Source organism: Drosophila arizonae, chromosome 2, assembly GCF_054131065.1.
Source record: "Drosophila arizonae isolate 15081-1271.41 chromosome 2, UAZ_ARI_1.0, whole genome shotgun sequence".
Classification (NCBI taxonomy): Eukaryota; Metazoa; Arthropoda; class Insecta; order Diptera; family Drosophilidae; genus Drosophila; species Drosophila arizonae.
Genome location: NC_142922.1, coordinates 19,483,174 through 19,507,925, shown reverse-complemented (window position 1 = coordinate 19,507,925; position 24,752 = coordinate 19,483,174). Strand labels below are relative to the sequence as shown.

The following is a 24,752-nucleotide window of genomic DNA, read 5'->3' as shown; positions in this document are numbered from 1 at the left end:
CCTTAATAATTATGATGAAGATATGTTTTTCTCAGATGATATTAGCCTGGTTGCGTTGTTATTCTTCTGAATGTTTCAAGATCTTTGTTGTTTTTTTTTTGCGATTGTTGAATTTTATATTTAAATAGTTAATGAAATTATATTATCGTTTAAGAAAGACTTTCAATATGGTTCAGGATATGTAGATAGAGTATTCTAGATATGCTCAAAGCAATCACCTTGCCTAACAAAAGATCTTGAAACACCCCTAAACAGCAGTTTACTGACAATCTGGCTGTCAAGCCAGCATACAATTTGTCAATCTAGAGCTTGTAACAACCAGGCTGAAAACTGTTAACATCATGTAGAAGAACAATTGGTTCCGTCCGAGTTGAAGTGTCGTAGGTGCTGTGCTTGCGCCGGCATCCACCACATTTATCCTCCAGCCTAGATTATTGTGGGTAAAGCACTGAAATGCGGAATGATACTCATAGGTATACAGAGAGTTCTGTTTCTTGTGAACAAGTGGACTTACCTGATAATATAGTGTGTCAGGCGCATCCATAGGCACCGTCCAGTTCATATAGCCTGGCTCACCATCCTCACACTTGAAGACCAGTGTGCTCTTGAACTGCTCAAAGTTGTCGAATTCAGCTGAACGATCTACAGTTCGATGCTCCCATTCGCAATATCGGCCCACTGAAAGAGTTTCGAGTTAAGATGGTCTCAACGATTTATTGGGGATTCACTTACCGCCCGTGGGTATCGCATTGCCGTCCTCATCGTATTCAACTCCCGCATAGGCCTTCTGCTTGCGCGCCTCTAGTCCAGTCTTTTGCCCCAGACCACCCTCCGGTGAGTCCGTGATGTAAAATGGATGATATCTATTGAGAATTACATGACAGATTATATTATTAATATGCCAAAGTTAAGTATATAATTGGAACTTACCTGGCTGGCTGTGCAGGATCGTTGCCACCTTCGATTATGAACTCATAGGTCAAGCCACGTTCCACAGTTATTTCGGGAATCAGCAGATCATTGATGTACCAGGCAATGCCCCATGAAGGTATGCCCGTAATCGCTGTATATCCACGCTTGCCCCCTGTGGCTCCAATGCTAGCGCGGAACCTCTGCTCCCCTTTGATCTTGAGCGTAGGCCACGGCTTGGGGCCGCTCTCGTCCTTGATATCATACAGCGAGTTCTTGCACGAGTGATCGTTCTTCAAGCAGAGGTAAATCAGAGAATCAGAGAGAGTTGAATTTGTTGTAAATTGAGTTGCAGCTCACCCGTTTCGAGAAGTTGATGCGAATGTCGTCGGGATTGTGATCGCTGGCAGTGTGCGAGTGGGCATTGGCCTCCTTGCGGGCATTGAGTGGTCCCACGGCCGCAATGATCGACACCTCGCGATCGATGGGTATGGGCATGTCGTAGATGGCTTCATTGGTCTGCAGCAGGCGCTTGTAGCGAATGCTGGTGACGCCGCCTTTGCGATCTCCACTAACTGCATATGCGAAATGTAAGTCAACTTGCGCAAAGGGAATCAAGAAAGGTTACATACCCACAACCACGTTGTTGCGTGCGCCAAGTCGCTCATCCGGACAGACGCCACGTTGGCCGTCGCACTGGGATAAATCGGAGATAAAATAGTCCTCAGCGCGGAACACTCGAGCGTTCGAGTCATAGAAAGCAACCACAACGTCAGACTGGGCCATTTGGGGGCGCCCGTTGGCGCCGGACAAACCGAAGGCCATATACTGATCCTCGCTGATGCGTCCGAATAGCTCGATCTGCACGTATTCGCCCTGGAGCTCCCACTTAACCTGCAGCTTATTCGGCAGAATCTCACGACAATTGGAGTAGACCGGCCGCGGTGTTGTTGTTGTCTAAAAACAGCAGAAAGGAGAAATATGATTAAGAGACTCCCCAAAAGGACTTGCAGCATGCGTGTGGCCAGGGCTAGTACTTACGGGTGAATACCACCATGATGGCTAATGCGGCGCGAATGGGTTAAAGAGATATACAATTATGAGTTGTGTGGGAACGAGCATATGATTAAATACAGGTCTGTGTTAGTGTTAGTGCGAATGTGCGATTGGCTAACATATGTAAATATATATGCATGTGTGATATACATATATGTATATATATGTGTGTGTTTCAAATTCAATTGCTGACTTAGGCTACTTGCCACCTACCGTAATTTTCGTCTGGCCCAAAGCAGGCGGCACATCCAGGTCTTTGGGTATGAAGACATGTCCAAAGTTGTGTCTGTACTCGACGCACCACACCGCCAGCCAGTCAATGTCATAAACGGTCAAACTGCCGGGCAATTGAATCTCGATATCCTCGCCCTGGTAGCCACGCAACGGGTCCAATGATCCAACCTCATTGGGAACCTAAAGCATCAAATATTGTGATTAATATATATGTTTTTAAAACACATAAATTCGATACTTCATATGCAACATTTCCATAGTAAACCCCTAGTACATACCTTAATGCCCATAATATTCGGTTCGCTGCCATTGCCCACCCAGAAATATGCATCGGGTCCGGCGCCATCATAGTGCAGATTGGGACTGGAAAATGAACGATACCGATAATATACTAATCTGATAACAATTGGACTTTTTACAGATTAGGCTTACATATAAAAGGTTTTGGCGTCCAGAACGCTTATGTTGCTGGAGCGAAGTCCGTGGGCCAAGCGTCTAAACTCTGGCAGTACTCGAGGCTTGGGCACATCTAAGCCCGGCGGTATGAAGACTTCACCGAAATCGACCTGAAACACAAGGAGAAACAAACAAAAACGTAAACAGAAATAGATGGAATGAATTGAGAAATCGCATGCAGTAAATAGTGTATTTGTAGGGTCGGATTTAATTCAGTTTTTACCTTGCTGTTGTTGTATACCAAAATATTTGTATATAAAAGCTTTATATACATTGAATTGGGCTTGTGAGGACCCCCCAAAAAATAGGTATGCGCGCGCAGAACTCCATAAAACCACACAAATACACACAAGCGAACAAACCCCCAATCTGAGCAGCATGCGCTCGTGTGTGTAGGTGTTTGTGTGTGTGTGTGTCAGCCCCCAAGAACTTTTTGGCTGTCAGTCAATGGAAGCGGAGAAACAGAGAGCGTGCGTAACACAAACACAGCCACAAGGGCGCACACAGGCACACGTATACGTGTACGTATACGTATTTAAAACAGTAACAACTCGACACCCTGTATGGTGCTTCTCTGTATTGGTATGTGTATACGCCAGAGTGTTTGCTAGTATGTGTGCCTATTTATGTGTATGTACATACATACATATATGCAACCACTTGAGTTAATCAAAAATGTCTGCTGTAATTTATTTTACCATGGCGGCCATCTTTGGCTGTCACAGCTCCACCCGGTCACACACAACGCCAGCCCCAACTCCACGCCCCAACGCCCAATGACCAACTCCAACCCCCAGGAAAGTGAAGCTGAAAGAGTTCAGATAGCTAGCAAAACTTTATTTTGAAATTTAAATGCATTTTTATTTGCTGAGCTTAAACCGAAGTGAGTTCCATTTCAGCTCGAAAAGGAATTTCACTCTTGTGTGTGTATCCCGGCACATGGATGAAATGGGGTGCGGTCGGACTCTTGGCTTTCGGATGCGCATTTGTCTATGCAAAAATGTAATTACAAATCTAAAAAGTCTAATGAAAACAAACTTTCCACTTGGCTAACAAAACTGACCCACATTCAGGAGCAGCAGCCAAAAAAAAAGCAAAAAATAAAATAAAAAATGAACAAAAAAAAAAAAAAAAAACGCAAGAGTAAATCGATGCTTGCAACTTTGCTCTGGATGAGCGTAATGCACACAGGCGAAAGACGAACAGGGCGGGGGATGGGAGGGAAAAGCCTTTATCCAGCTGCAGTTAAATTACAAAAATGTAATTACAAAATGGTCTTGGTCCGCACTAACAACACACATAAATCTATTCGGACGGCGCGTGCCGTTTCGAGCGTCCAAGAAAAGCAGCAAAATGGAAGGACTTACCGTAAAGCGTCTGCACCATACCGAGAGCCATCGAATGTCCTTAATCCTTTTGCCCATGGGTAAACGCAGTATGATGTCCGTATTGTTGTGCGCCTGCAGAACGGGCGGATCACTGCGGGCCGCCATGAAAAGAGAAAGAAACAGTAGTTAGTCAATAGAGCAGGGGCTTTGTTCGAAGTGCACCAATAAAGTCGTTCAAAATCCACCTAAGAAGCACTTCGCATATATCCAACCCATCCATTTACGTCCATACATCTGTCCATCTCTATTCAGTGCGAACTGAGCTTACACAGCGCTTATTAAAAGTGCGCAGCAATCAGGACAATGTTCTGCCAGCTTGCCTGTCCGCTTGTCCGCTTGTCCGCTTGTCCGTTTGTCCGGCTGCCCACTGTCACTGAATGCAGTCCTGTGGCCTCAAGGCTGGTCTTTGATCCAATAATGGACAACAGAGCACGCCTCCAATTTGCCCTGTCAATATTGACGAGTGCTTGTAGTTGCAGTGTCATTAAAATTAAAGCAAAACCACCCGGAAAATTCCACAATGTCAACCATGTATATGGGCTGTCTATGGCATTGTAGTAAACCCTATCTTCCCCGCCTCTCTCCCTCTCTCTCTATCGCTCTATACCTCTCTCTCTCTCTCTCTCTCTATCTCTGTCCTTCACGCCATCTTTTGCAGTAATTTGCTACAAGCGAATGCACAGCCAATTAATATATTCAATATCCAAGTGCAAGCATTTCATGTTATCTCTTTCTACTTTGATCAATTGAATCAATAAACGAGAAGATATTACAATTTAAAAATCATTTCATATTACAGTTTTATGCAGAAAAATATATTTTAATATGGAATATGCTCTTAGCAAAAAGGGTATTTTTATACCCATTGCAAAAGGGAGCTCATGAATTCTCAATTTCCTTTCATATTTTATTTTGCATTGAGTATTGAGAAAAACATATACATTTATATATTTTTAAAGATGATAAATACATACACCCTACATTTTCTGACATGTCTTATTTTGTGGCGACTTAAATACCTTTGAGCTGGTTACAGAGTATCATCGCATTGATGCTGTTTTTCTGTTGGTCCTTTTGCTGCATTTGCTGACTATGATGAAGATTTATGGCCAATGCAACGATGCGAGCCATGTCACACTGCTCCCACCCACACCCCAATAATCCTGCATGTTTTGTGTTTGCCTGCGCACAGAGCTCTATAGCTGCTACACATGTACCCGATGTACATATAAACACAACTATGCCCACAAACTGAAGCCAACTTGGAAACTTGCAAAACTTAATTACATAGCAGGATTATTAAAAATTCATATAAAGAACTCATTTTACCTGAATGTGGGCATTTGAATATTTCTAAATATGAAATTTAAACTTTTATATCTAAGATTCTCACTCAAAATCGGAAAGTGGATCTGGCTTTGCGTTTTGACCTATATCGAGTATTCTACAACTATGCTGCTCCTTCTAATCCACTAAACTTAGCAGGGAATTTGTTTTGTAATTTGTATGTGCAGTCGATTTAATCTGTTAAACTAATTGTTTTAGATATGTACGCAAAATATATGTTTTATATGAACTGATAAAGATATACGATTTACATGAATTGTTAAAAGTTGTATGAATTCGAAATTATGATCTGTATATGTATTTGATACTTCGACCAGATATTTAATATAGGTGACTATAAAACATTGAAGCTTTGGTGCATGGTAAGCGGCTATCTATATAAAATATAATATAAAACAGATTTGTTATATGTTATCTCGAGGCGAAGTTCTGAATAATTTCTAGTATATTGGACTAGTACGGATCATACTTGATTTTAGTTTATGTGGTGATAGAGAAATGGAAGAGTACCAAAAATCATGATAACATTCTCCCAGTTATTGATACAATATATTCGTATAATAATTTCTGAGCTATTGGCATCTAATATATTTAATACTCATGTCACTTTCAACTTGATTATAATATAATAATAATTAGATTAATGAATTTAAAAATATACAGGCTAATTAATGCCTGTTCGGATCACATAACACATCTTTGTTATAATTTTTTACAATTGAATTTTTGTGTTTCCGCTGATTATTATATTCCATATAAGTAATCCGTCATGTGCTAAGTTCAGTGACAGAAAATAGCAAGTGAGGGCGGCAACGGCTGTCAGTTAGTCAGTCAGTCAATTCGTCAGTTTCGTGCGCTGCGTAACAAGTGTCAGACAGGCCGCAATCGACATTAAACATTGGACACGGCTAAGCACTTAATTTACACCCTCGAGAGGACATTCGGGCTGAGGGTTGGGCGCAGTGTTGACCTTTAATGAGCCCAAAATAAATTGAATGGTTCTATGTCAACAGTGCGACGAATGTGTGTATCTGTTTAGCTGTGAGATAGATTCATTCTGCCTCCCCCGGAGTGCTATTTGCCTTTGACTTTGGTTTTCTCATTGCAAATATGTCTGTTTGTATCGCACTTTATTTGAGTTACGGGTCTGCTTTTACTACTGACTACGGCTGCTGTGCTGTGCGGGCTCAAGATTCAGATACATTGATGCACTCAGCACACAAATCCATAAGGATTTATCGATTTTCCTATTGTTATTTGTTTTCGATGGTCCTACACAGACACACGCACCCACATACACAGAGAAAGAGAGAGAGAGAGAGAGAGAGACGAACTTTCGCCCAATTAGTTTGAAAGCCTGTGAGTGTGTCCTCTGTCCTGCGTCCTGTGTCCTGCAGGCATCCACCAGCAGCCATGTTTGTTTGTCTAGCAACCAAAAACCAAAGAGCAGAGCTATTGCAAAACGAGACCAGAGTTCAGTGTGTCAATCACTAGTTATTGACTTGACTGCGTTCACAATTTACGTTGAATACTTCAACTTGTTGCTCTGCCATATTTTTGTTTCTGTTCTTTGAGTTCTTTTGGCTTGTGCCTTTTGCCTTCTGCCTTTTGCCTTTGCTAGCTGGCTGACGTTTCACATTTGCTTGCGTTGCGGAACGGCACAGCTATCGCGCCTGGCCCACCATCCAGGCAATGAAACGAGCCAACTCAGCAGACGGCAATCGACAATCGTCAAACAGTGCCCCCATCCAGCATGGCTCAATCATCCGCCCCCAAACGAACATCAGACTTATGTACGTATATATGTATATATGTCTGTTTGCATATATATGTATACTGAGATACACCCATCTATTTTACAAATTATTATGAATGTTTAATTTTTGGCGGTGATGCTGCACCCCATCCACGTCACAAACAGCATCATCACCAGCCAGATGCGTCCCGGGCAACGACCACTCAATTAAATTTGTCTGCGAGTATAAAATGTGTCGTAAGGGCGGAATTCGTGGAATGCTTTATTGGTCACGCCTCTTGGATACCCCCCATAGCTACTCTGTACAATGTTCCTTATGCAATATCATTATTATGAAATAATAAATGCGTCCAAGTGTGGGAAGTTGCATGACGAGGCTCATTGAGCGGTGTACCATACTGCTTGGACAATCCTATCAGGATTACGAGTCGTAGAGTTGAGAGAAACTAGAGGAAGAACAAGCTGGTGTTAAATTTTTCATAGTTGTCGGAAGTTTTCTAAGGTTGTGCAAGTTGCATTCAATAGTTATATCTCAATACTCTAATGAATTTCAATGTCAATTACATAATTACATTCACACATTTGTATACTCAATAAGTGTGACGTATATATTATTTGTATATACATACATAAGTATAAATAAAGTGTCTTTATAAGAGAAAAATATTTGATACTTCAAGATTCAAGATTATGAATTAAATCTCAAATATGTATATTCAATGTTTTTTTATGGATTACACATTTTCTGTAGGTGGTCAAAAAAGGCCTAAAATAGTAGGGCTAAACTACAAACAAAATGTCTCAGTGTCTTTAACCAGCTGTGAAATTTTATTCTATACACCATCCCTACATTTTTAGTAACTTCTATAATATATTAAATTTACTAATAATGAAGACTTAATTATAATTTGATGCCGATTAAAATTTTTCTAAAATATAATCATTTCAAGACACTTTACTCATAATTTATTATTATTTTCAAATTTATTTAAATACTAATCAAATAAATTTGAAATTCACAAAATTTCAGATTGACGATATTCTTGAAGCTGCTATGGAGCGAATTGCTTTTATTTTACTTTCCCTGTCTCTCTTTCTTAAGTTTCTTCATATTTCAGCTACAGGATTTGCCACTTTTAAAGGTGCCAGAGCGAAAGAGTGCCAGCAACAGGCGGAACTACTTGAGGCATTTGCCTGTTTTGTCGCTGTTGGCGTCATCGAGTTGTTTCCCGGGCTGAATACGGGTTTTTCACGCTGTTGATTAATTAAGTTAAGGGCATTAAAGGCGAGCAGCAGCAGCCGTCGGCAGAAGCAGCAAGAGGCATTTTCGCGCGTTGCCGCTGCTTTGTCAACGTTGATTAACGCCAACACAATAAATGATGGGCCCTGGCTGCTGACAATTTTGCATTGGCAGGGCTTCCCAATGGGCATAAAAACTAAAAACTTCGTTTTGCCACTTTGCATGCAACACATTTTAATGAGATCAGCATAAATCAGTATCAGCTTCATCAACAGCGAAGAGTCGAGAGGAGAGGTGGAGGGTGGAGGGTGGAGGGCGCAGCGTGGAGGAGGGTGGAATTGCATTGGCCATTGTACAATTTGCTGGAAATGCAAATGAGCAAATGAGCAACAGCCGACGGGCGTCGTCATGGCAATGGGGCGTTAATCAAAAGCGCGTCACAGCAGCTTTTATGCTTCTCAAAAAATTCTAATTTAATTACTTATGCTTGATGCATCCATTGTGACACATAGAAAGAGAGAAAGAGCGACAGAGAGAGAGAGAGAGGAACATACACACCCACTCATACTCACACTCACATTTGATTATAAAAGGAAGCGAGCAGCGCCGTCAGCAGCTCCTCAACTAAAGGCTGTATTATATAATTAGAGCTGATTGGCAGCCGTTCAAGTCCAGTCCCAAATCATAGTCGAGGCGGAAGTCTCTTGGCTCCAGTCTTCAGCTCAAAAGTCAACTAACATCATAAAAAGCAAACAGTTTGCAGAAAAGTCTTAGTCTCTCTCTCTCTCTCTCTCACTCTCTACTCTACATATATATTAAGATATGCATGCATCTATAAATACAAATAAGCTTCTAAATGATTACACACAATAAATGCGCGCAATTAGTTCGCCCAAATGTATGCTATGGTTAGCACTTAGTAACGGCGCCACATAATACAGCAATCATTTGCGCCCACCTGCCACCCCACACACACACACACACACACACACACACACACAGAAGAAGGTGCATCTGGCATGTGGCATGGGTAATGTGTGTGTCTGAAAGCGTAAAAGCGTGCAATCGTTGCCGCGGCGCGTCTCGTTCCGGCCAGGAACTACGGTGCCACCCCATATTTATACACAGATACACACACATACACACACATGTATATATGTGCTCACACACGTTCAGTAGTGCTGCGCCGATATGCTTTTGAGACGGTGTCATGAGGATGAGGCATGCCAGTGTTATACATTGAACTAATAAAGCTCGGCACGTGGCATCAACAATGAAACGCATTAAAGTCGATTACAATATGAAGCTGACGACGGGTGGGGACCGCAGGGTTTTTACTTTCAGCTGGCCGGAGTGAGGAAGAGATGGGGTGCTTACCCACTCCTATGCCCGTGCACATCATCAAGCAGGAACACAAACCGCGTGACAATCGCAAGGGCAGGAGAAAGGTCTAAGCCGGATGTAAAAAAAACGTTTCAAAAGCAGCAAATGAAAACAAAATGTCGAAAACTGATTTTACTTCTTTTCTTTTTATGGATAAAAACAGAATATCATATGAAAATATTGGAAATCTGTCAAGAAATCTCTAAGTTCGCGAATCGGCTTAAAATTTTTTCTAAAATTTTCAATATGTTTATAATTTACAATTTATATAGATTACGGTTAAAGACAAGAGTGAAGAAGGGTGAATGTGACGTCCTTCGCAAGCTGAAACTAAAATTCAGATATTGAATTGAATTAGTGAAATTCAGCTGCAATTAAATCTTTAATCAATTCTAAAGCATAAAAAGCCAACTTTTATAACATAACAGTATTTTCCCTGCACTTTCTTCTCTCAATCTATATTTCTAACTTTTTATTATGATGGCTTTATTTCTAGCATTTAAAAACCCATAGAAAATATTTGCATTTAAAATTCCTTTTTTTATGATGTAATTTCCATGAACACCTTTGCTTTGACATAATATTATTATATTAATAGAAAGGTGTCACCACACAAGTACAAAAGAATAACTAAGTAGAGTACTTCCACTCCCTGTGCGCAGCACATGAACAACAAGAGAGTGCTCCAGCTGGGACACGGCATCACACGGAGATACCTTGAGTCACATACCAAGCTGCTGCTCCAGCATTCTTCGTTGTACACAGAAGTTTTCACACATACAGGACCACACACAGTCGCCAATAGATTCTAACATTTCATTGCAGGTATACGTATTTATGTAAGCTTATAGTACAATATGCGCCAGAGAAAGCTCGAAGCTCTAATAAAAAATATGTAAGATTCTTAAAACTGTATAGCACATTATAAGTTGCCCACAAAGGTAGCAGACAACTTGTTTATTATAATATTAACATTTTTAATTGAATGGAGGTGGGAAAGCTCTAGCGCGACTAGAAGATTCTCTGAACAGCGATCTGTGTTTTATAAATCTACTCCATAATTTGTATATATCATAAATTTGTACAATATTAAATTAAATTTTTTTTAAATCTATGCTTAGTTTTATAGCTTAAATTGTTGTTAGAAATAAAGTTGAGCCTTCTTTAGATAAAAGTATGTATATTAATATTATTATATAATTCATTTGTATTTTAGAATATCTATATAACCATATTTGATCTGTCGCCCTCTCTTATATAGGTTTTGTGTATCGCTTACACCGAGAAACAAACTGATTGAATATATAAATGTATATCCATCATGGGGTCATACATGTTTCCCCCTGCCAGTTGCTATATTCAATGGATTGAATGGATCTAAAGTACTTTTTGTGCATGCGCATGCAAATATGTCAGTATGTATGTATTTTTCGTACACAATGATTGTTATTTTAAGGCAGTTCAACATCAGATTTTCTTTCGGGGCGGGGTCTGACAGGAAAGCGATGCTGAGGTATGCCAGCTTTAAATACTGTTAAGGCACCTGACTGAATGTCAGTGACAAGTGTTGGTACTTTACCTTTACCTTGGCATGTGATAAAGGGCGATTATTTTCGCAATGAGCATAAGACTGATATCCAAATGATAATGATTAAAATAGAAAAAAATAAATAAAAAAAACTGAGGCGCCCCCAAGTGCCCAATGCTTAAGCAGGCATCAAATGGCGTCAAATTGTGTGCGCTGCGTCAGTATGCGGCTCGGAGCAAGCTCAGCAGCCGCGCAGCCGAGCAGCTCAGCGCGGCTTAGTGCAGTTCAAGTAGCCGGCAATTCTGGCATTCGCTAAGCAGGATGATGAAGGCGCTGAGCAGAAAGCAAGGTAAGTAAAATACGCACTAGTGTGGCATAACCTTGTGCCTGGGCGGACTTCAAGTAAATACAAACAGAATGCGGCTAAAATGTACTCGTTCTTTTCCTACTTTCTTTCTCTATCTATCTCTTTCTCACTTCGCTACCCCTCTCGCTCGCCTGCACTTGCGGCAGCGGCTTTCATTGTTTGGTCTTGTTGTGGGCTGTTGCCAATGCCACAAGCTTACGAGCACACCCATACATATACATATATACGTACACACAGGCTCGCCAAACACAATACATACATATGACCGCAGATCTAATGTAAAGAAATAAATGAGTTTTTCGCATTAGGAGGCAACGAAGCGACAACACCAACAACAACAACAACAACAACAACAGCAATAACAACAATAATAAAGCATTAAGCGAACGGAACGAAAGCGACTTCGCAAATGGCAGCCAAGATGAAAAATGTTTTTTAATTTTTAAAAGTGGTTTCATTGTCAGGCGTGCGTAACGTAAAATCTGCAAGGATATATAACACGCACCCACATATACACACACTCTATCCCACACACACACACATATGCATATGCAGACGCCGAGTGTTAGGAAATGGCCCGTTGCGCTCGAGTGGACGCCGTCAGAAATGTCGCCCCATGCTGAAACCCCACAAAATTCCACCAAATCTCAGTGCATTGCAGAAGCATCAGCGATACATACGAGCCGGTATATTCCTCCGGATAGGGTATTATATAGCCCTCGGGCGATGGTCTAGCCGTTTTGCCCACCCAGAAGAAGGCATCCGGTCCGGTGCCATCATAGGCAAAGGATTTAACAAACAGCGTTGACTCGTCCACGGCATAAATGGAGCCCTGCAACAAATATCATACGAAACTCTAATTTCTATTGTGGAAGCCGTGCAGTCAGTCCGCCTACCTTAATGCCATGCGCAAAGTTCGTAAACTGTCCAATGTAGCGGCCATAGTAAGGTTCCGGTGGTGCTCGTCCTGCTCCTAAAAAGACCAAGATATGAATGATTATCAAAAAACAGTTGGTTGGCAACTTTGTCAAAAATTAAGTAACTTTTATGTTGTAGTTTTTGCATATAAAGACACACACACACACATAAACACATATATACAACTATTCACTCAGTTACAGATACAGGCTACAGTTACTTGTAGTCAAAGGAAGGAAGCTGTAGTTTTATATTCATAATCCGCAGTCCCTTGAAATGCGTCAGGCACCAACAAAAAGCGTTAGCTGCTTTACAAATTAATCTACTTTCCAAAAGTTTGCCACAAAAAATGTGCACGTTGCAGAAAGTTTCAGGTTCTGTTTCTGTTTCTGTTTCAGTTACAACTTCAGCATCAGTTGGACTCGCATTTCACATCATCCATCGCAGGTCCTGTTCTGTCCTGTCCTGCGCTGCGCTTGCTGCCCGTTTCTTACCTTCAAAGGACGATTATTTGCTTAAAATAAAGCAGCTTGTGAGAACAGCTACGAAAATGATGCTGATGCTGCAGATGATAATGATGATGCTGATGATGCTGATGCTGATGATGTGGTTGATGATGGCAGACCTCGACTCTGTTTGCAAAACTCTTGACAGGTCCATTGGGAGTTGTAGCTACCCCGCTGTGACTTCGCCTTGAAATTGATTGAAAGCCATGAAATATATTGAAATTCAATGCTAATGTTGAGGGAGGAATTGGGCCGGGAATTATAGCCAAATATGCAACTGCACGCCAAACTTCATTTCGAAATTTATAATTGTGTGTAAAGCGATATGCAGAACTAATTGAGAGCTCAAACTCGCATAGAAGTATAGCCTCAGGGCTTCACTCAACTCGCAAGGATAATAAGTACTTCCGTTATGTACTTGCTGCAAGTTTAAGCTGCAGCTATGTTACTTAGAAACTCATTTAACTGGGATTCTAAAAGCCGGTGCAGTAATATAAAGTAGCACAACATAATATCCATGCTGACAGCGAAATACTCTTTGGTATTTATCACACAGCTTGGTGAATGTGAATGGACGAGCTACGGCCAAGGGTATAAGGGTATTCAAAGTGCCACAGCCAGGTAACTACAGCACAGATTTTAATGGCTCTCGGTAACCGGGACAAGGGTTGACTGAACAATTGAATGCCAGGGTATTCCCCGGAATGTCTCAATTGTATCGATGACAAAAGCGACGATGGTAGCCAAGACAACGCCAACGTCACTACCAATGGCAATAGCAATAGCAATGGCAATAGGAATACCCATTCAAATGGCAATCGCAATAACATAAACACCAACTAGGACTAGGGCTATGACGAGGACGAGAACGACCTGTGCTCAGCGTAATATGCATTAAATCTACTAATGCGTGCATTAATCTCCTCTGACAGTTTGGACCGGCCCGCGCAAACATGCAGCACGTGTCTCCATGAAATATACGTGCTCGAGGATATTTATACAATGTGATGACGAGCACGTTGACGTTGATGTTGTTGTTGATACTCTTGCTCTGCCTGTCTTCATCTCTACACTCGCTCTCAATGAAAAACTCATAGAGGGCTGACGGCGGGCGGTTGCCTGGCTCTAGCCTAGGGCTTGGACGGCGCAACTGCTGTTGTTGTTGTTAATAATGTTGGGCAGCCGTTAGGAACGGATGGGCATTGACAGCGCCGAGAGGGCAGATAAAGCTACAACTACAGCTACAGCATGCCGAGCAAATAATAGTCAACTGGCCATGTCTATCTTTCTCCTTGACTGACTGAGTGTCTCGACTGCCGCTGTCTCTTGATAGATATTTCATCACTGCGATTGATATTGATAAGATGTTCCACAGCTGATATGGTGTATCAGTGTGTGGCACGTTGCCAGGCAAGAATGAGTTTTTACTGACTCTGTGAGAGCCAGACTTTTTAACAAACCTAAATTTAAAGGACGACTTCAATTTCGTGCAGGAAAAGTTTCGTTTCGGGCTGCCATAACAATAATCACACTTAAGCCGAGAGCATCTCCTGCATATCCCAATTGCAACAAATCGTTGAGCATTTGCATCTTTCATCAGGCAGTTTAAGCTCTATAAATTAACTGGTTGCCAAGGGAATTACGTTCCTCAAAGGGGAGTAGCAAGCAGAGCACCACGCATAACCCGTCTGCCGTCTGCAACAATAAGCAAAGCTGGTCAAAGGGTTGGGCATTTTGGAAAACTCTGGCCACACCCACACACCCTCCTCATCTACGTCTGCACCGGCAAGCAACTGCGTCTTCTCGCAACTGTCATCAAATCCAACATGACGACGACGACGATGGCGATAATATCCACGTAGATAGCGCGCTGAACGCCGTAACCACAGGCAACCGGCACACACCACACAGAGCAGAGCATTTAAGCAAAGCTAAGCCGATTTAAGGAAACCACCTTATATATTTACGACGGTCGAGCTGAATTTGGGGCTAAATAAGAGTCGATGTCGAATGAACCAGATGCAGAAAAAATATAGCCCTCAAATTTGAGATCGTATTTATTAATATATGTCGGGACGGCGCGTACGCCATTCCCGGCTACCAAAAATTACACGCACGAGTTATTCACATTAGGAATAATCGCAGAAGTCAACTCAGCCGAAAGTGCAATGACCAAGCCTCACTCCGGAGGAACCGCCTTCTTGATCACGGTTAACCTCTGCGCCAGGTAAGTATGCCCAATTCGGCTCTAGGCTGGGGTTTCCATTGTTGAGCTGCTAGAACCGTTTGAGAATTACAAATTGCATCGATACAACCTACAAAGTAGGCAATACTTTCTATGACTCTCTCTATGGATGTATGTATGCCTTGTGCAAATTATAATGCAGGATATTGATTGCAATTTCCTTGCCGAAAGACGAGGGCCAGAGATAATGAGGTTATAAATGCCACGCCGGGAGCTGCTTCCAATAATCTTTATGCACGGTATTTATTCTATTTATTTACCCAGAGCTACATCAAAGGAACAAATGATAATTAAATTCGCACTAATCTGCCCGTAATTTATTTTATCACATGCCCATCTTCGACTTTGACGTCCTCATCAGCATTATCGTGCAGAGGGGATCTATACGAAGCACAGAGAACAGAGAACAGCGCACGACGCACGACGCACCACGCACACGAAATTCCAAATCAAATTTTCATTTACTTGCCAAATAGACTCTCGGAAAACAGGTTACCCCAGCAGCTCCGCACCGTCGCTTGCACCACTGCCCAAGCCAAAACGCTTGACAAGCCGGCGGGTTCATTGGTTGGTCGCCCAACATCATTAAAGCTCGAAAATATTCCTCCCCCACGCGTGTTGTTGTCTACGCTGTGCTGCTCAGCCCTGCCGTCACGGGGGATGCGTGCCAAGCGTGAGTGTGTGTGTACAAGTATTTGTGTTTTGTGCATGTGTATGGATGGCAAATCGAATAAAATTTAGCTGACTCAATAAAAATCAAAAAGCGTTAATGCTAACGATATGACTTTAACCTGAAACCGAGTAAATTGTTGCTTGTGTCAAAGCCAAAAAAAGGGGGTCGCACGTCCTCGCCGTCCTCGTCGTCTCCGTCTTTCCTGCCGAGGTCGACTACGGCGTGAGTTTAGGCGGAAAGGCAGCAGGATATGGCAACTGGAAGCAATATTGCACCGTAATCTGACAGCGACAATTTTCGGACTCCTTTCTTCGGGCACGGGCTCAAAGGCGTGCCACACAGCAGAGAATCGCTTAAATAAATGATGATAAATAAGAAAGCGCGCAAAAGGCAAGGATAAAGGAAAACAGCTAATGAAGAGAATCAAATGAAATCGCCTCAACGGCTCTGGGTTAGCTTCGGATTGCCTTCGACTGGAGGCTGCATCTCTGCGGCTGCTATTGATCGATGAATCGTCTAGCTCAACTATAGCCAATGTCAGTTATTGGGAGACAACTCAGTGTTTATTTATATTACAATTACCACATCTACTAATAAATCATCATGATATAATCGATTTAGCACGAACAGAAATTAATTTTATGAAAGAGTTTTTAACTGTTTCGTAAATTATACAAGATATGGAATATATGCCAACTCATATTTTGAGTACATATATATAAAACTGAGATTGATTGTAGTATCAATGTGTAAAATGACTCTTATATATAAGATTTCAGTTTGATTACAAAGGTTAAGATGCAAGTTTTATTACGCAATAGATGTGTACTAATAGAATACTGAAAACATGTGTTTAATATGTTTATGTTAAATAATTATATTTTGTATAGACAAAGCTATGAATGAATACAACTCAATAATAATATAATGAAATAAAATATAATATAATTTGAAAATACCCCTATACAAAAAGGAGTATATAAACAGTTTTCGAAGTAGAACTTTATGAAGTCAAGTCGAATAATTTAATATTAAATAATAGTTCCCATACTAAGAGGGGTCAGCATACATCACTAAATTAGTTGATTAACTTTACAATTCAAAGAAACTGAGAGCATCAACAGCTAAGTTGTTTTAAAAGCAGTGTTGCCAGTTTAGTCTATTTCAGGCTAGATCTAGCCTATTTGAAAATGGAATAGCCAGAAATAGAAGAAGAGTATACAGAGCGCTGGTGCTAAACTGCAGTCTCTGCCATTTAATTATTATAAATTTTAATGTACATAAGCTATTCAGCATATCAACATTTCCTTTATAAATCATATATATTCTTAAACAGCGTAATGAGATAATGCAATTTAAATTATGCGTATTTGTTTGCCTATATTTGTTTGAATGACTGTCTCCCTGTCTCTCTCTCTCTCTCTGTCTGTCTATCTCCCTGTCCATCTCACAGTCTGTTTCTCTGAGTAACTGCCCAAGAAAAGCTAGAGAGCTATATTTATATTTAAGTAAAACGAAGCTATAGTGCTCTCTCATTGGTCACTTAACGCTAGACTGCAACGACCCCTACACACCTGGCACCAGGCTGACCATTTGAGCGCCACTTGGAGAGTTTGAGTGAAAGTGCAGTGCAGTAAAGACAAAGTGAAGTGACCCTTACGCGAAGCAGCATTAAAGGCTAAAGAAAATACTTGGAGCAAATTATAGGGGGAAAGGCTTTGAAGCAATTCATAGAGGAAATAACTTAATGAATTACTGTAGGAACTTAACAGTAAGCAACACAAACAAACAAAAAAGTTAATATCAGAAGAATTTTCATAAAATATATAAAAAATTTAATCCAACAGTTTTGAATTCGCGGCATCTGACTAAATCTCCTTTATGACCCAATCAATCATCTATTTAGGAATTCTACTTTTTGCCAAATGTAGCTATTTTACTATTATTAACAACTTAATTAATATGCATTCATATATGTCGGGACGGCGCGTACGCCATTCCCGGCTACCAAAAATTACACGCACGAGTTATTCACATTAGGAATAATCGCAGAGGTCAACTCAGCCGAATGTGCAATGACCAAGCCTCACTCCGGAGGAACCGCCTTCGTGATCACGGTTAACCTCTACGCCAGGTAAGTATGCCTAACTCAGCTCTGGCCTGGGGTTTCCATGTTAGCATTGTCAAAACTGGTTGGGAATTACAATTGTGTTGACAATAAAACTCCCTTAGATATACTACAGATTTAACTGCGTGAGCTGTAAGAATGGGTGAACTCAGGTAAAATTGTGAAGACGTCCTAAATGGAAAGGTGCAGGATTGCTGCCGAGCCTCTAAGGAAGACATTTTTGTAATTACCCTGCATTCAATTTCTGTTTTTTGCATTTCTCAGCTGCAATCTGACTTCTTTTTCTCTAATATATACATATATGTAATTTATAATCATAGCAAAAAATACACAATTATTATAATAATAATGATTTTCATAAGCAGTTTTCACTTCCGGCTAGCCTAGTTTTATTTTTGATCCGATTACATGACTTCATGATTATATATCTTCCCTTGTGAGAATTCCACTTCACAATGCCACAATATTTAATCTTTGGTCCCAAACATATCATTTGTTTCCTTCCGGATTTGAGCTTGAATTGTTTCTTGGTAAGCCAACACTCGTGGGAGATTTGTAAGCTACACGCCAATCGCCCGTTCCCCCCCAGTGTTTGAGAAAGGGGCGGGACTGCTCAGTGGAAAGTCAGCGTAGCTCGCATTTATATTTATTTCAATTTTATGACTTCATGTTGCCTAAAAACCAAACCACAAACGAAATGAAACTCAAATATGTGCACAAAGTTTCACAGCGGTCGACGGGGAGTCCAGGGAGCTCAGGCTCTGAGAGTCGAGAGTTGGGAGTTGGGAGTTGGGAGTTGGCAGTTGGAAGCTGAAACTTGTGTAGCAGAAAGCTGAACAATTCGTAAATCCAGAGAGCAGATTAGAAATTTTGCGCGGCAATATCACATAGAATGCGATAGAAAGAGACGGCGGGGGAGCGACAGAGAGGGCGTATAATGCTTTGGGTTCGGGCACAGCTGAGTCGGGCTCTGGTGAGATGAGGGCAGGGGCGTGGCGCATTAACACCCACACAAAAGTTGCGCAGACATCGCTGCCTCGGTTCTGCACGCCGTCTGTTTCGGTGGTGGTTTCGTATGCAACCACAGGCACCGGCATATAGCATTCACGGCTACCAGAAGCAACACTCGCAACAACAACACAACAACAAGAGTAGAAACCCGAAAAAAAACAGGGATTGCTTCTTGCTTGGCAGCGCACGCTTCAGCTAATTTAATCTCTGCAAATTGCTCGACAATCTGCGCGGCATTAGAACTACACACGTGAAAAGTGATACATTCGCAGACCCACAGCATCCACCGACCCGCGCCCCAAGCTTCCACATTCACGCTCACGCTGGCTGGGAGAGTGGCTGGTGCGAATTAGATTACATTGGATGCTGGAAGTTAGCGCGCTTAGTTTTATGGCCATCGTTTGTTAAACGCCGTTGACTGCAAATACCCGATAAGCCTGTCAGCGCCATTTCAATGCCACTTTTGGTAGTGTCCCAATCTTATCCAAAAATAACAATTTTCTATGTGCCATTCATGTAAACCAGCAACGGGCTATTTTAATCAATTTGCAACGCCGACTATTCAATTGGAGCTGTCGAGTGATACTCAAGGCAACAGCTTTTGATGTATGGATGTATGTCAAATTTCAATCGTCCGACTACAACAATAGAATAACCTTAGCTAATTGTAATTCATATTGCTATTGATTTCCACATCTTTTGTCTGATGGGAGTAAAGGCTTCGTTTTCAGAGTATTTCATAATTACTGGATTATAGATACTAAGCAATAAGCTCCAACATAATGTGTAGACTGGCAGAATACCCAAATGCTTTCAGATCTATTTCCCGATATCATTATTGGGCATATCAACAGTACTAAGTCTCTCAAATTGTAGAAAGCTGTTTTTAGCTCAGCCTAAAGATATGCAGCCTATTTTGAAATATAATCATTTACTGTGAGTTTAATTATGTTTATTTGATTAATTCCAATTAAGAACATTAAATATGAATCAATTATTATAATTTTATATTATTTATATTTATTATTATTATTTATATTATTTATAAATTTATCAAGAACACTAATTATTACATGGCATGATTATGTTTAGCGCTGAAGTAAAAACTCCCAAGAGTATACCAATTAACATAATAAATACAATATTATAGAAATAATGTAGATATATGAAGGTATATAGGTTTTTAATTCATAATTAATTTTTTTTTTCTTTCACCGAGCTTGGGAGTTTTTTGAGCTGTTTGCTGAGCTGCCAGCCCTGATTACATTCACCTGACTAGGCGAACGAGACATTCGCCATTTATCAATCCATGAGCACTGCAAACTATTTCAGCTGAGCTCTTGACAAGCCGGTACTCAGTATTGTCATTGTACACACTAAGCACGCATGCTGCTATATATTATATATGTATATGTATGTATAACTTCGCTACGTACTGCTATATACGCACTTTCGTTTTTTGCGAATATTTGCTGCATGTTAATTAGCCGCCAAGATGAACAACTGCATGCCAATGCGGTTGAGCTCAGTCTCAGCTCAGCCTCAGCTCAGCCTCAGCTCAGCCTCAGCCAGAGCAACTGCGGACTGCGACTGCGCTTTTCATTTTTTTTAATAGTTTCGAGCTTGTGTTTATATATATATTTTGATTTTCCCTCTCTCTCTCTCTCTCTCTCTCTCTCATACACTGTTTAAAAAGACTTGTATTACGTAAGCGGCATATGGGCTGACTGACCCAGCTGCCGAGTCACTTCTGTTTGTGCGCCGCTTGGCAGCCGCAACCAGCTCTTGCTGTCTTACTTTTGGGCCAAGTTTTCAGTAAGTGTCTGTGTTATGTATGTGCGCGTGTGTGTGTGTGCTTGTGGGAATTGTGTGCCAAGTATGAGTAGACAATCGTCAACCAGTTTTCCATATCACTCGATTCGCTTGCTGACAGTACTCACATTTCGTTATTTCTGAAAAGGAAACAAACGCCATCAGCTCTTATTCGCACCGATATGAATGATTTAGCTTGTTTCGGTTCATTGGCCTCTCTAATGTTTTATCGGAGTGATTAGCATAATTCAAATTCGAACGCGAATCCTAAGAATAATTCTCGGCCATAAATAATTCTTGCAGCTAAAATACATAGGCCCAAAGCTTCAGCAATGGTTCGCAAATGAAACCTGTAGGAATCACACAAGAGCCAATAAATTATTCAATCTAAAACTAGAAATGATCTCTTAGTAGAAAAACTGTTGCGAAAGGCCAATATAAATATCGGGCAATATCAAACGGATCCGTCGTATACAATACTTAAGTGGAATTTTTAATTTTTAACTAGCTTTAAAAATTTAGCTGGATAATAATATATTCAAATTGGACATACATGTACATAAGTTGATATATTTCAATATTCAATATGTAGAGCAAACTAGATCTACTGATTTGATATATATTGCTGTTGCAGTATTATTATTATATCAGTATTATTCTCTTAAATATAAGAAGTATATTATGATATAAAATATAATTTATATTCATATATGTATATTAGTTTTTGTTCTAGTCATTTGGATTCACATACATCATTCAGATTAGTTCACATCTCTTTCGAAATTCTTGTACATATAATTAAAATTCCAGCAAGAATATTATATATGTGTATATAAGAATTTTACGAGTATCTATCTATATGATATAGTATGTGTGCAGAGACATAAAAGCCGATTAGTTAGATTTATATGCATATGTATTATGAAATCGAATTGGAGTTTTGGCTTTACGTTATAACAGTTACATATTTACATAGATAATGGTTACAAGCCCTACAGAAAAGGGCATCGAAGCGACCAATAGCGTGACCAGCCCAATGATGCCAACGGTTCAATGAACCGAAATTGCCTTCACCCGAGCCCCCGTTAAATGGGTGTTAATTATGATAATTTACTAGCCAAAGCCCATGTATTACCTGTGTTCCGAAACAATGGCTATTCTTTGAGCTCCAAATAAACATTTACAATCTTTACTTATAAATGCTAAATGCACGTAAAAATGGAAATCTTGTCACAAAGAGACAATGTATATATACATATATATAAAGCTCAGCGGGCATGCAATATGTTTGTTGGATGAATACCGTTCGTTATACCTAATTATAACAACTTTAAACTGGCTTTTACTTTATAAAGAAATTACATCTATTCGCTGAGTTGGCTCTGTGCAATGAAAGGAAAAAAAAAGTAAAAGTGCCTACATCAAGCTCATAATACTTGCCTATGAATCGGAACACCTTAACAGTTAATTTGTCAACCACATTTCAAATCTGAATTTAAACACATACATCTAAAATTATATACTACAAAAAAGAATTAAGTACTAAATAAAAAAAAACATTTCGTGTAACTTTTTTGCAAACGATGTTTTGGTTATTTATAATAATGTTCTCAGACATAATCAATTTGGAGAAACCATGGATTTAAGGAATATTTGAAGATATTAATGATACACTAGTCAACAGAATATCCATAATGAAGTAATGTGACTATTCTATTTTCAGATTCGAATATACATATATCTTAAAGGCTCTCTCAGAAAAGTACGATTTGATTCTTTAATTTTGTTGACCTGTGTAATAATTGTAGACACAATAATAATTCTCAGACTGTATAAAAAAGTTGTTAAAAAAAAAAGTTATAATAGTTAACTATGGAAATGACGCATCATTATTTTTTTCAAGCGCAGAGTTGAAATTGTTAAGGTTTGGGTGTTCATAATTTTGTGGAACTAACACTCGACGGCGGCTGCTTTAATTGCACTTGGCCAATTTTGAAGAGCTGAAGACCCTGAACTGAGGTGCGCTGAGCTGATGGATAATTGTGTTTATGTTGTCAATGTTTCAATTATATTCAACAGTTGAATTTCGAGACTCTTCAAATATTGTCTAGACTCTCAATGAGTCTGCCAGCTGAGCTAAAAATATGAAATATGTATTTGTTCACTAAGCGACTAAAATCATTTTCCTTTCTTCTTAATCTCTGACTACAAGTACTTACAGCTTGCATTCAGTTATTAAAACACATCCACCCGTAAGCTCACTCACACCCACACACACAAAGAAACATACATATGTACATATGTATGTATAAATAGAATGTGTTACTCACCTTGACAGACCTGGCAATTTAGCAGCAGTGAAAGAGCTACAACAACAACAACAACAAAAGCATAGAGCTGCGACCAAATGCTGTTTAATCCTTGTGTTGCCGTTGCGTATGTTGTTATCCTGGATCTAGACATTGTTGCAATTGTTGTTGCTGCTGCTGCTGCTGCTGCTGATTCAGTTTGTTCCTGACGACGCGTTTTTATCCACACTGAAGGCGTTTTCATGCTGAAAGCTCTGTTTTTTCCCAATAATATTTCTTTATCTTTTCCAATGCGACCAGAAGTTAAAAAACAAATATTCCGACAAACTTGGCTGCTGCTGTTATTGTTATTGACTCTGGACATGCGCTTACGTGGGCGTAATTTTGGATATAAATATTTCTGGCAGGTTGTATTGGGTTTGAATTTCAGGTGGGCTCTGCTTTAACTCAAATTAATTCCGTTTTTGTAAGCTGTTATCACTTCTCTCTCTCTCTCTCTTTCTTCCTCTCTCTCTCTCTCTGTGATTTGGTGGGCGTTGAGATTTGTTCGAGTTGGCGGTAAATGATTTGATGTGATTCGTGTCAAATTCAATGTCTTATAATGTTTTTATATTGATTCAAAATTTTTAATGCTTGGCTGCAATTGTATGTTTGGTCTACAAGGTGTGTGAGATTTTTATTGTCCTCGTTTATTATTATTATTATTATTATTTTTTTTTTCACTAACTACATTGTATTAATTGATATTGATTAAGTTTTGCTGTAGCTTATTAAATTTCTTATAGAAATTTTTCTAAATTATTGCACAAATTTCACTTTATTTATGATTTCGAATATTAAATGAACTATTTAACTTATTCATTGATTTTTGTTATTATTATTCGTTTTGTTATATTTATTTAAAGTATATGTATAAAAAAAAAGAAAATGTTTTTAATTGGGCTATGCCCATTGCAAGAGAACGTTTCGAACGTTCGATTTTTTATTTTGCTTCGTTCATTTCACAGTTTTTAAATTATAAAACTTGTAATCAAGTGAACAAAAGTATTTAATTTTTATTATTTTAATCAAATGGGCTTTTAATTTTTTCTTAGTTGTTTTGCTGTATTTTTTTTTTAAACTTTAAATATGTGTGTGAGGGAAAAAATGAAACGGAAAATAGCGATTTGAACGCCGCGGCTCGTAAAACGCGCGTCAGGAACAAGCTTCGGCCTCAGACTGAGTGCCGCGTAAATTCCAATAGGCGCTAAATTGCTTTGCTATGGCTTTTGGTATTTTTTTGGATTTTTATGTGCTTAGTATTTTTTTACACTCAGAGAAAACGCGCATGCTTGATAGTATTGCAAACGTTTTGATTATTGAACTAAGTACTTCAATGTTTTTCAGATGTTTTATACACTAATGTCAGCCTGTAATGAGAAAAATAAATTTTAACAAATAATTTTTATCATTCGCAACAGTCGATATGTTGGTCACACTAGAAATG

General features: G+C 39.8%; 1 protein-coding gene and 2 non-coding genes across 4 annotated transcripts; all 3 read right to left on the bottom strand.

Annotated features, from left to right (window-relative positions):
* Positions 1-83: 83 nt before the first annotated feature.
* Positions 84-24,652, bottom strand: LOC108615124 (protein Skeletor, isoforms B/C). Of its 2 annotated transcripts, XM_089470650.1 has the most exons (14): positions 23,288-24,652; positions 12,561-12,637; positions 12,345-12,496; positions 4,023-4,134; positions 2,632-2,765; positions 2,478-2,562; positions 2,179-2,379; positions 1,951-1,971; positions 1,542-1,866; positions 1,270-1,484; positions 931-1,202; positions 733-863; positions 515-678; positions 84-448 (listed from the first exon to the last, which is right to left on the bottom strand). In XM_089470650.1, exons 1-14 carry the CDS (start codon positions 23,628-23,630, stop codon positions 278-280), a joined length of 2,403 nt encoding a protein of 800 aa, XP_089326776.1. In that variant the 5' UTR covers positions 23,631-24,652; the 3' UTR covers positions 84-277. The 2 variants fall into 2 exon arrangements, with proteins under 2 accessions (XP_089326776.1, XP_089326782.1); XM_089470656.1 differs by lacking the exon at positions 1,951-1,971 and having other exon boundaries at positions 23,288-24,647.
* LOC149270529 (U1 spliceosomal RNA) lies at positions 15,158-15,323 on the bottom strand. The gene has a single exon (XR_016268744.1). It is a non-coding gene; the product is annotated as a U1 spliceosomal RNA (small nuclear RNA).
* On the bottom strand, positions 17,983-18,148 carry LOC149270528 (U1 spliceosomal RNA). The gene has a single exon (XR_016268755.1). It is a non-coding gene; the product is annotated as a U1 spliceosomal RNA (small nuclear RNA).
* Positions 24,653-24,752: the final 100 nt, after the last annotated feature.